Source organism: Microtus pennsylvanicus, chromosome 1, assembly GCF_037038515.1.
Source record: "Microtus pennsylvanicus isolate mMicPen1 chromosome 1, mMicPen1.hap1, whole genome shotgun sequence".
Classification (NCBI taxonomy): domain Eukaryota; kingdom Metazoa; phylum Chordata; class Mammalia; order Rodentia; family Cricetidae; genus Microtus; species Microtus pennsylvanicus.
The window spans coordinates 180,787,520-180,800,520 of record NC_134579.1 but is presented as its reverse complement, the minus strand read 5'-3'; the positions used below and the strand labels follow the sequence as shown (position 1 = coordinate 180,800,520).

The 13,001-nt window shown below is 36.1% G+C and overlaps 1 protein-coding gene across 25 annotated transcripts in view; it reads left to right on the top strand.

The window, feature by feature from the left end:
• Positions 1-13,001, top strand: part of Trdn (triadin) — a 380,261-nt gene that overhangs the window by 113,065 nt on the left and 254,195 nt on the right. For all 25 annotated transcript variants that reach the window (XM_075946189.1, XM_075946182.1, XM_075946106.1 and 22 more), the window contains exons 6-8: positions 1,065-1,130; positions 3,704-3,760; positions 6,451-6,636. In XM_075946189.1, the coding sequence (XP_075802304.1) occupies positions 1,065-1,130; positions 3,704-3,760; positions 6,451-6,636 (309 nt within the window). The remainder of the gene's footprint in view (positions 1-1,064; positions 1,131-3,703; positions 3,761-6,450; positions 6,637-13,001) is intronic.

The following is a 13,001-nucleotide window of genomic DNA, read 5'->3' as shown; positions in this document are numbered from 1 at the left end:
GAAATGGTCTTTTTCTTCTTGCTCTCTCTGCCTATGTTAATTTCCTAGAGGTTTTTCACATCCTTCAATGTCACATCTACCAAGGGGCCTTCTCCAAATATGTAGTTGAGATTAGGTCCCCATTATCCACACTGACATGCCATCCTGTTCATTTTCTCTGCAGCAATTACATTAAATGCAATTAACTACCTCTGCAATTATTTGTTTAGCATTCATCATCCATTTGCGTGTTGACATCCCATTGAAAGGGAAGGAATTTGTCTTGCCAAAGATAATCTTCAGCTTTTGACAAATGTTCTCTGTACATTCCTGTGTAAATACAGGCTAGGTGGGGAATAAAAGAGCAACAAAAATCTTAGGTTGAATGAGCTTACAGAATGAATAAAGTTAAGAAATGCAAGAGAGAGAATGATGTAGAGAGAATGATGTCTGGTTCAAATTCTATATTTTTAGCTTGCTAATTAATAAGCACTATGAATAAATAATAAGGTAGGGTTTGAATCATCTTGGAATAAATAACTGGATCACAGCTAGCTAAATTAAGTTTTGTTTCCTTTGGAAAGATGTGATATCATTATGGTCTCATTTTGATTATTTTAAAAACATTTAGTATGGACTCTTTTTGTAAAGTATTAACACATGAAGTTTATAGTCCTTGATCTTTGTTTTAGGTTCAGGAGACTTTCATTTTTGTCTTGATAATTCTGTCATTCATCCAATATCAAAAACAGACTTCTTTAACATATAGCATTTGTGTGTGTGTGTGTGTGTGTGTGTGTGTGGTGTGAGTGTGTGTGTGAGAGAGAGAGAGAAAGAGAGATCTAATTTAGAGACATTCTTTGCTGTCGGATCTACTTTTGTACTGCTTCTGCTTGGATGTGCAATAAAATTATGGATCAAAAAAGCAAATCTATAATTATTTTTGAAGTTTAATCTAAGTATATAAACCTTTATGGTAGCAAAAAGGTGATTTCTACACATAATTTATAAGCTAATCTGTCATGGAATTATCTCTCAATCTATTCCACTGATTTAAATTGAAGGTATTATCTGCTTCTTTCCAGTTTCACCCAGAGAAAAGGAAAAAGGAAAAGAAAAAATGAAAGACGGAGAAAAACCCGAGAAGAAAGGTATGTAGCTGTTCTTTTTACTACCTCAACATTTAAGATTTTTCCTTTGGCATTTCTCTTACTTACGTTTAGACCTTAGAGAATATTTTTTCTTCTAATATTTTTATTACATTTATTTTCATAGACTAGAACCTAGGTGGAATTTCAAGACTAGGGGCCATAAAGTATGTTAGTCTTAGGAAATACTTCAGCCTTTCATTGCGTAGCTGTGAGCTTGTTAGAGAATATTACTTAAGAGCATATTGGTCAGTTCTACAGGGGAAAGTTAATTCTTGTTTCCTATTATATTACCATACTTGTTTGTAATTGCTTATTTATTGAGAAAGGATAGGTAAGCCAACTTTCTGTTTGAATCAGGAAGATGCCCTGTGGAAACCACCCCACACTGCTCTGAGTTCACATTTTCCATTCCATCTCACCCCATGTACGGACACAGCCACTTGTGTGAAGTTTTGTGAAGCTCTAAAAGCTTCATTAACAATATGTACACAACATTTATATAATTAACTTTTAATGCTGTATTATAATATTAGTAGTTTATATTATTGTTCCCCTATAAAATCTAGCATGTCTTCTATTCTGACTTTCCAAAATTCAAAAATACATCCTAGAAAATTCACCACACCTGCACATATTTTCTTCATTCTTGTTACAAAGCTTCATAGTATTTAAAAGAGACTATCTTATGTCATGTAGTTTATTTTTATTTGTGGAATCAACCTTAACATAATTTTAGTAATGTAGATTTCTTCGTGTGACAGTTCATATTTCTTGCCCATTCATCCCCTAATGTGTGTGTGTGTTTGTGTGTGTGTGTGTGTGTGTGTGTGTAGATTCATTTTCCTATAGTATTTCTAATTTGGGGTTTTCATTGGGACCTTTATTTGAGATTAATTTTGTAATAGTTTCCTTAAGTATTTTTTGATGTTTCATGGGTTTACATCTTTCTTTGATCCACCCCACTCTGCATTGTCGCTTTCTGTGAAGGAAGATAACGGTGTTACTTTTGCTATTGTTTGACTACGTCACATTTGCATCTGCAGTATCAGAGCTGCCCAACTCTTGTGGTTAGTGAAATACTGCAGCTCAGATAGAAATATGTAGAATGGATGTGATATGAACCAGAGCAGAAGAGACACGTTTCAATATTACTTATTACATAATCACACTTGAATATTAGAATTGAATAGTTACTCCTTTATTAATATTTACTTAGCGGCAATTCCCTTGAATTTTAAAGCACCTACCTTCTTTGTCTGTCTCAGTCCTGTTTGCTCATTTCTCATCTGCTGGTGAGATACCAAATTATGAACATAAGATTCTATATCCTGACAGAAATCAAATACTATTGTGTTTCTTATCAATTTTCAGGATTCAATAGTGCTAAATGTTTTCTTTAAATAATTAAAAAGCTGCCCTCAAATTATAAATGTAGAAAATTCACTCAAATTGAAAAATCAGAGATAAAATGCCATCTGCAAGTGTTCCTCTTATTTTTATTTGATTCTACAAATAAAAATAAACTATATGCCAGTTAAAGATGTTTATGTTTTTGGCTACATTATATGGAAATGTTGGCATCTTCTGTGAATTAACTGTTTATTCGAAATATAAGACTGTGCTGCAAATGCTACTGGACTCTCGGGTTATCTTAACCGCAATGCTTAGACCTTAGGTTTTTTTAGTACATACAAAACAAAGGCATGCTATATAAATTAATATTGATGAATTACGTTACTAAATACAAAAGGGAAGATATATTTCAGGTATCATATAGAACATTATTAAAACAAAATCTTTATTATTTTAATAATCATTTTAAATTATCTTATAGAGTACTGTTGATTCTCAGAGATGAATATTACTCATTAGGGATATGATTGGCCTGTGAAAATGACATTGATGTACAGCAATTGGTAAGCAAGCACTAGGAAGGCTCAGCATCTTTGCAATGTTTAAAGCAGCCCCTTTTATTGGGGAACAGCTCTTTCCCAAGTGCCAGTTTTGCTCCTGTTGAGGAACACTTTGATTAATCAGTCTTCAGTCATGCTGATATCTCTTGTTGTTAATGCTAAAACTAATTATTTTCACAATGTGTATATTGTATTTGTTATATAATTGTACTTTTGTGGGGGTTCTCGCCTGAAAACATTATATACTTTGAGTAGAAACCTGAAAAAGAAAGATATCAGATCTAGCTTTCAACATACTATTTGTTTGTATTGACCAGAGTCTCACTATTAGGCCTGCCTGTTCTGGAACCCACAGTGTAGACCAGGCTAGTCTCGAACCCATGGTGTTCTGCCTACCTTTGGCTCTTGAACACTTATTAATAGAGTTTGTCAGTATAATTAGCTACTCTCTAATTCATAAAGTCAAATTTTATAATGTATTGTCTGCGACTATTACCCACTGGTTACTATATTCCTAAGATGGGTTCCTCAGTATGATAAGCCCCCAGTTATTCTATGATTTGATGCCTATAAACCCCTGTAGTCAGAAAACAATTGACTTTGAAATCTATTAAAAGTATAAAGAATTTGTAATTTTCTAATGTTAATTTTCTGTTTAAGCAACCCACAAGGAGAAACTTGAGAAAAAAGAAAAAGAGAGAAAGACAATGGCAAAAGGTAACTTTTACCTTTATAACTTGATTCTTTAAGTCTTTTGACGATGAGGGTGTACAATTTGACTGAAACATGAATGTTTGTAGTCCTTTTCCAATTCATTTAAATACAGTGATTTAAAATGGAATGTCTAAAGAATAATAAAACCGAATACACCAAAAAGATAGTCTCAAAACATGGAAGGAAAATAATATGTTCTCACATGTGATTGGCAGAATTTTGGTCTCTATGATCTGTATCCCATGGAATCATTCTCATTGCACTTTTGCAGAGGTAGTCAAGTTTCATCTAAAACTAGAAAAATGACCCCATGTAACCACTTGCACACAATAAACAGCTTCAATGTATTTAAAATCAGAGAATATGATCCTGTTAGGTCTGTCTCTGGGCCAGAGCTTCAAAACCCAGAGTCTTCCTGGGATCTGCAGGGTGTGCCTTGGGTAACATGGCCTCCTGTGAGCCACTTGCTGTCAGAGGCTTGGGAAGTAGTAGTGTGCTGGCTAGTTTATGTCAGTTTAACATAAGCTAGAGTTATCTGAGAAGAGGGAGCCTCACTGAGGAGACAACCTCACTGGACTGGCCTGCGGGCAAGTCTGTGGTCTACTTCCTTTCCTGCTGAATGATGTGGCAGGGCCCAGTTCATTGTGGGCAGTGCCACCTCTGGGCTCGTGATCCTGGGTTAGATAAGAAAGCTGGCCATGGGGAACAAACCAGTAAGCGATGTTCCTCTATGGTTCTTCCTTTAGTTCTGCCTCAAGGTTCTTGCCCTGACTTCTCTTGGTGATGTACTGTTACCTGGAAATTAACATGAAATAAACCTTTTCCTCCCCCCCCCCAAAAAAAAATAAAATCAGATAATTTTTACAGAATGCAAAGCCAGTTTTGAAGTATGGTCTTAGCCTCCTTGGGTACCACGAAAATTATGGGGGATACAGGAGAACCATAAACAACAGCAGAAAGCAAACTGCATTCATGTTGAATAAGCATGGAAGCCAGTTTTTCCTATCGAAACTCCACTAAAGAGAGCAATAGATTGGTGAGTTCATTTTGGGATTTTGAATCCTGTGAGGAAAACAGCAAATACAAAAAGCACTGTGATAATATGCTTCAAGTTCATCAAGTTCAAAAAAACCATTTTCTTATTTTGGAAGTTTAATTAAGCTGTATTTTTCTCTACCCTAAGTTGGGCTACCAAATGTTTTAAGTACTTAAAAATATGCATTTTAACTAATAATGCAATTGCAACTCCTCCATGTAAATGTTTTCTTTATAAGTTTAAAATGTGCTTGCTATAAATAATATACTGGATCACTCTTATTCCAGCACCATCAAGTAACTAACTAGTTATGTATAGGAAATAATGTATCTCCATCAAAAAATGTTTATATTATTTAAGAATAATTGAATATACAGAAAATATTCTAAAGCCAAACTTTGTGATAATTTATTGTTCTTTTAATAAGATACAGACATTTCTTTTGCACATATGATTCGCTACTGAGGCTTCCTATTTACATGTTAATCTTGATAGATAGATGTAGACAAATTATATAAATTTTACACATATATAATCTCCTCACATGTGTTTTCATTTTATTTAAGCCATATATGTAGGTTATATTAGGACTAGAAAATTCACACATAATCTTTCTATGCTATGTGGGAAACATGATATTTTCTAGGGAAATAGGAGGCTAAAAAGGAATAAACAGGTGACATTTGAAATAGAAATAAAAGTGAACTTCTTTAGGATGCTGTGGAAGGTGTTGAAACTAATAACTTCTGGCCCTTTCCTAGGACACGGTGTGTGTGTGTGTGTGTTTTTTTTTTTTTTGGTCTGTTTAAACTCCAGTCTATCAAGGGCAGGAATTTTCCAGACCATCCTAGTAATTCTTCCTGAAAGAACATGCACAATTCATTGTCACCCGGTGCCTCATGGAGCTAGTAACGCCTCTATGCTTGGTGCCTATATTGAACAGATATGTACATTCATGTATATTTTGCTTGCTAGTACTCTTGTCTAGGACATTTAAGGTTTCACAAATCCTTAGAAATATTGTCTATAACTTAGGTTAGTAGGAGTGCATATGTTTTTCTACTGTCAGGCTTCGCAATCCCAGTCCTTAACAATATCTACCTCTCCGCTGTTCTCTAGTAGGTTTCATTATTCTAATTTTATTATTCAGTATCTTGTAGGTAATTTTTCATTTGTAGCCCTTGCGTTTATCTTCTGAAAAAATTGTATTAGAATTACTTTTTTGAGTAAGGATGAAGATTTTATAGTTAAGGAGCAAAGTGATCACATTCTTTTAAAAGGAAATTTTTCAATTGGGTGCTTTAGGGTGAACATTTTTCTCACTGAAGAAGCTCAGGGCACAACCTCTGCATTTGACAAATGATTCCTTGTGGACCACTTATGCTTTTGATTACAAAACCCAACACAAACAAGCAATAACAACAGTGGTAAGAAAAATCCAAATCAATCTTTTCAGGTGCAAATTAAGAAAGAGACTCATGTTGCCGATGACTTGTATGTCTAATACAGCATATTTATTGACTTTATAGGACTCGGGTAACTGTCCACAGTATTTGCACCAAGGACACTCATTTTCCATTGATTTTCTTGCTTGTCTTTTAAAATGGTACTTGAGTAAATATCATAGTTGAAGAATAACGTTCTAAACTCTTTGCAGAGGACAAGAAAGTTAAGACTAAGGAAAAGACCGAAGAAAAGATGAAGAAGGAAATGAAAGTTGGGAAACAAGAGAAAGGGAAGCCAGCAGCTGCCAAAGTAAAAGAAGCTCCTCCGAAATCCCCACCAAAGGACAGGGAGAGGGATGAAAAAGAGACCGCAGCTGTGCCTGGGCATGAACAGAAAGGTAAACATTCCGAGGAGGCCACAGCTGAAGGTTCTAAGAGAATCTTGGGCAAGAAGCAGATGCAGTCAAGTTAAAAGCTGAAAAAGAATAAAATTAAATCTCAGATGGGGTAAAAAGACAGAGCCAAGCTGATATCCCTGAAACGAAGCACAGCAAATTGGGTATTAACATACTAATAAATACATGAAAATGTGTTCAAATAGCTAGATGCATCTTCAAGTATTTGAAAGGGTGTTGAGTGAGCACCTGGAGTTATTTAAGTGCGAGCAGGAGAGAAGGCATATTGAGGATTTCAATCAGGAGTTGGAATAACAATTGAACAATTGTATGTGTCAGACTCTGGGGAAAGGTGGTTTTAAAAATTGACAGCCACCCTCAAGGAGTTGCTCAAAAAGTCAATGCACAAATCATACTGATGAAAAAATGTCATGAAAACCTTATTTTTATTTTTTGGTTTTTCGAGACAGGTTTTCTCTGTGTAACAGCTCTGTCCTGGAACTAGCTCTTGTAGATTAGGCTGGCCTTGAACTCAAAGAAATCTGCTTGCCTCTTGTCCTGAGTGTTGGGATTAAAGAATGTGCCACCACTACCTGGCTGAAAACATTACTTCTTTGATATTTCTGCAATGATACCATTCAGGATATGTGCGTTAAATCAATGATCCATTTAATTTTTGCAGAAACCTATTGTAAGAAATGGAAGTGTCAGGTGCCTTTTCAGTCCTCTTAGAAAATCTCTAGGAAGCTTTTCATAGGACAGGTGTGCTCTTCTTCAAGTAGGACACATCATTGACTTCCCAGTAACATCCCAATTAAATAGAGAAGCCATTCTCAACAGAAAGTGCAGTGTAAATATAAAATTGTTATTAAGGGCCTCTTTGTCCCACAATTAGGGTCCTTCATAGTTCTCCATCCCAAATTCATTCCTCAGTGCAGGTTGCCACACATCCATACTTTCCTATTCAGAACACAGGGGATGCTCAGTGGGAACTATTTCTGAGAATGATCTGTCTTTTCTTATGAAAGTTAGAAAATAAACTTCATTTGATCCAGTAGCAATTGAAAAATTTTATTCAAAAACTAAAGTGAACTGATTTGTATCTATACTACTTTACTGTTACTTTTAAACTTTATTATTAGGAAGGCTATGCTGTCTGTAGAACTAGAAATGCTTTTTTTTCTTAATATAAGGTACACAATATGAATTACAAACTATGTATTTTCATCTTATCTTACCAACTTCACACTGTTTATTAACTTTAACACAGAATAGTGCGTGTAAACTTAGATTTATATTACAAAAGTTTTTCTTTTAGTGGTTCATAAACTTTAGATAGTGTGAACCTATTGTTCTTGAGATGATTATAGGATCTTGAAAATTGAAAATCTAAAATGTTACCTTTGTAAATAATGCCATGTATGAATGTGTGTCCTATAAAAAATGCAATAAAATTTAAATGGGTATCTTACTGTAGTAAAAATCAGGAAATTTAATCTATTGGTTCACTCAACAAACAGTTAGATACCTTGCATTCCAAATTTCCCTTTAAAAAAAGAGAAGAGTAAGAAGAAACCAATTAAAGCATATTAATATATTTTAGTCTATAGTTTCATTTTATAAAACCTATGCCACTTAGACTGAATATCAAAATATTTCCTTAGTAACTAGGCACTAACGTTCAGTTTAAGAGGTTTACTTTTAGTGTCTCCCAGGGTTGGGGAACCATAGTTCAATGACAACTGATTGCACCAAGATAATTTCAAAGGGTGTTTTTCAGGTCATAAACATTATATTTTGTCATATCATTAATATACTTATTAAAGATATAAATCTATCCCAATTTGATTTAATGTATTCTTTTTGTGTTTTTGTAATGAGCTAGTTATCCATTAAAATGAATTCCAAATATCGCTTCCAGTCAAAAAAAAAGGCATCAAAAGAATTCTAACCCTAAGTAAACAATAGATTAAGGTGTGGCCCCTACTGAGAACTGCTTCTACCAGTTAAATAATTGTATGAGTAGGTAGAATATAAAAAACTTAACTTAGAATGGCTGCTTAAAGACAAGGCTATTTTTTCCTTCCTTCTTTTCTTCATCCCTCCCTCTTTTAATCCCTCCCTCCCTCCCTCCCTCCCTCCCTCCCTCCCTCCCTCCCTCTCTCCTTCCATCCTTCCCTCCTTCCCTCTCTCCATTACTTCCTTCCTTTATAACTAAGCTAATATTTAAGAGCATTTGTTTTTAAAATGCTGGTCACATGACATGATAGGAATAGTTTAAAGGAAGAAAAGGCATTTTTATTTTTTGAAAAAGAAGTAGCTTTGATTTTTAAATTCATAAATTTAAAATTGAGTTATTCTTTTCCGGACAAAATTAGGTTTATTTGGTTAGTTGAACTATGTCTAACAAGAGTGGATATGTATGTATGTACATATATATATTAATTTGAAATTTTTATTTTCAAATTAATGCTGTGCATATACGTCTATGTGTGGGTTTGTGCTGAAAAATACAGGTGCCCTCCAAGGCCAGAAGAGGGCATCAGATTCCCAGGAACTGGTTCTAGAAGATGAATTCGCCTCTTCTCCAAGAGCAGGAAGCACTCTTAATAATTGGATGGGTTCTCCAGTTCCTCACCCAGATTTTTTTTTTTAATCCCTTTAAACAACCAATGCCCTTGGTTCCTTTGGAAACAGTTTTATCTTGGATAGACATTTGCCAGTAAAATTTGCTTCTAGAGTAAAAGTATCAATAAATACCACATTTGGTTACTTTCAACATTTACTTTTGCAATATATAAACAATGTAAATATACTTAAAGCATTCAAAATGCTTACCATAAAGTTACCCATAATATAATCGGTTTTTTATAGACCATCTCATATTCATTCAAGGTGAGATGACAAACTTGACATGATTTGACATTTCTCCCTGGTTTCTGCTGCTTTCTGCCATGTCTGTGAGGAAATAAAAATCTCACAGCTGTTATATATTATGCTCATTCTTTTGTTATTTTCATTATGTTTTTTCTAACAATGATTCAAGTACCGGTGGCTGCCAGAGAAAGTATAGCTAATGAGAACCCGCCATAGAGCATCAGACCACAAGCACCTTATCCTCATTAGAGGTTGTTTTTTGAAAGCCTTTTTTTTGCTGATTCTCTGTGCCCAGAATGCATTTTCTTTTGACTGGTACTCCTCAGGGAGCATCGTCTGGGCATCAGCACCTGAGTGTCATGGCCAGTGCTCCCTGGAGAGCCACAAGGCAGGAATGGACAACGTAAAATTAATTCTAGCAGAATGTTATTTTTTTGCAAAACATCTCCAAAGTGACCAAATAGCAAATTACCTTATAGAAGTTACTGCCCCATAACTATAAATGCCAGACAGGCAGGATACTTCAGATTTTTTTCCTCCCTCCCTCCCTTCCTCCGTCCCTCCCTCCTCTCCCTCTCTCCCTCCCTCCCTTCCTCCGTCCCTCCCTCCTTCTCCCCCTCTTTCTTTCTTTCTTTCTCTGTTTGTCTTTCTTTCTTTTTAAAACAATCTTATTTTACATGCCAATCCCAGTTCCCTCTCTCTCCTGTTCTCCCATTTACCCCACCTACTTCTCACCCCACCTGCATGCTCTCCTCAGAGAAGATGAGACTTCCCATGGGAAGTCAACAAGTCTGTCATATCATTTGAGGCAGGACCAAGGCCCATCCCCCCTCTATCTAGGCTGAGCAAGGTATACCTCCATAGAGAATGGGCTCCAAAAAGCCAGGTCATGAACTAGAGGTAAATACTGGTTCCACTCCTAGTGGCCCCACAGACTGCCCAAGCCACAGAACTGTCATGCAAATTTAGAAGGCCTGGTTTGTTCATGCGCAGGTTTTCCCGATGTCAGTCCAGAGTCAGTGAACTGCCAATTTCTCCAGTCAGCTGTCCATGTGGATTTACCCATTGTGGTCTTGGCTGCTTTGCTTATAATATCGCTCCTCCTTCTCTATGGCTGGACGTCAGTAGTTCAGCCCAGTGCTTAGCTGTGGATCTCTGCATCTGCTTCCATCAACAGACCTTCTTTAAGAGCAGTTTCCTTGGGCTGGAAAGATGGCTCAGAGGTTAAGAGCACTGAGTGCTCTTCCAAAGGTCCTGAGTTCAATTCCCAGCAACCATGTTCACAACCCAGCTCACAACCATCTGTAGTGAGATCTAGTGTCATCTTCTGGCCTGCAGGTGTACATGCAGGCAGAACACTGTATACATAATAAATAAATAAATCTTAAAAAAAAAGGGGTTTCCTTCTAAGTATTACTGTAAAAGGAATATCCTAGAACTTGACTATGTTCTGTTCTCAGGCAGGGGAAGACCAACAACAGCTTCTTAGAATTTTCACAGATTGTTAAAGTCAACCCTGAGGACAGGTGGAATTCAGTATTATAACAAAAAATACTCTAAAGCATACATAAATATTCTTCTTAACTTCCCTTTGATCTGTTGAAGTCGTTAGAATGCAAAGTCACACACCATTTGCATGTAGCAGTTACTTTTAAAGTCTAAGTAATATTCTACATAAAAAACAAACAAATAAAATATAAAAAACTGACCACCACCACCAAGAAACAAAATCTTTTTGAATCCACAAAAGATTTTCCACTTCATATTAAACTCTTACCTAACTATCCAAACATTTAAGTTAATGAATGACTTTTGGAACCAGGAGTCATGGGCATAATAAATATTAGTGGTTGATACCACGTTGAAAGGTTTCATTGCACTGTAAACAATCAATTCATGAGGAAAACTAGAGGGTGCTTTTAGTTAACTCACAGAAACATCCAGCATATGATCGCACTAGGGAACAGAAAACAGTATTTAATTTTTGGAGAGTGTTATACCCCAAAAATAGCAAGGAAAAAGGCCAAATCCATGACTGTCCATCTGAAACAAGCTTTATTAAATACTGGCCAGGTCCATATCTGGGATTTGCAGAGAATGACTCTGAATTAAGTCAGTCAGGTGCCTGTAAAGGCCAAAAGCACAAGATAAAATTCTTCCTACCTGTATCCAATGGGGGCAAGCAAACATCCTGGAGTACTTCTTACCCACCTACCTCTTACCTATGTGTGATCAAGCACATTCTATGTGGTTGAAGCAACCAATGTATTTACTGAAGTGAAAACACAGGTCTTGTTGTCCTACATGAACAATAGCCCCCAGAATTTCAGGAAGTTATCTGTCCTTGGGAAGGTGGGGCTTACAGGTTAACTCTAGCCTATACATGAGGCATACAAACCCTTTCATATCATAAATAGTCTGCACCTTATGAATTTTGGACATATGTAACAAATAATAGGGAAAATTGCTACTCCAGAGGGTTAAATTACACATAGTGAATTTTTAAAAATGTAAATGAAGGAAAGATAAATAGGGAAAAAGAAATGAAAGGTTGAAGACAGTAATTCTGTGTGTGGCATTGCTACTGTCTAGGGATCTTGATTAAGTGGAATTTATTTGCCAGCTAAAGAATTAAAATTTAGAAAAATCTGGAGTATAACAGGTAACAGCAGGCAAAATATCAGACAGAATAATTGGCGAGAGAAACGGTTTTAAGGGTGAGAAAGCAAGGTCCCTGATAGGAAGAAAGATCTTCTGCAGAGCAGAATGGGCATGTGGAAAGCCCAAGCCCCATGTCACCTGGAGTGTGGTTGTTTTAAAGTCTTCCTCCCCAAATTTAAGATAAATCAGTTTGAACAAAGGCAAAGAGAGGGATGGGCTTACGGTTTTTAAGCAAACATCCTGCTGAGGCATGGAACCCAGAAGACTGATGCACCCACAGGGAGCCCTAGTGGAGGAAGGAAAAGGATGCCAAGCCTGATTTTGAACTGTTCTAGATGTGGAAGACGCCATCTTCATTATGTATCGGAGACTCCTGTCCCGGTCTAGCTATCAGCAATCCAACTCTGAGTCTGTCAGTATAATTAGACAATGTGGGGGCTACTAGCAAGGCATACTTGTAACAAACACACGGTGTTACAGATTTGCGGGTAACAGATCCCATACATTTACATTTTTGCATATCCTACTTTGTAAGAAACACACCAGAATCATAGGAAGGAAAAGAGGAAGAAGCAGTTAGACAAGGTCCTAAATAAAGGGAAAGATGAGCATTTCACACTGCTCCAAATTCACATATTCCATTAAAAAAAAGATTATTGGCTTTGTTTTATAGCAAAATTATCTGTTCATCAAGAAAGGAAAATATTGTGAAGAAGGATGCCTAAAAGAAATCCCACACTAGCTCAGAGTTGAGAATAATAGAAGGTTATTTATTTAGGAGTAGACTCACAGGTCAAAATCCTCTGCTGGAACAGGGAAAGCCACCTAAT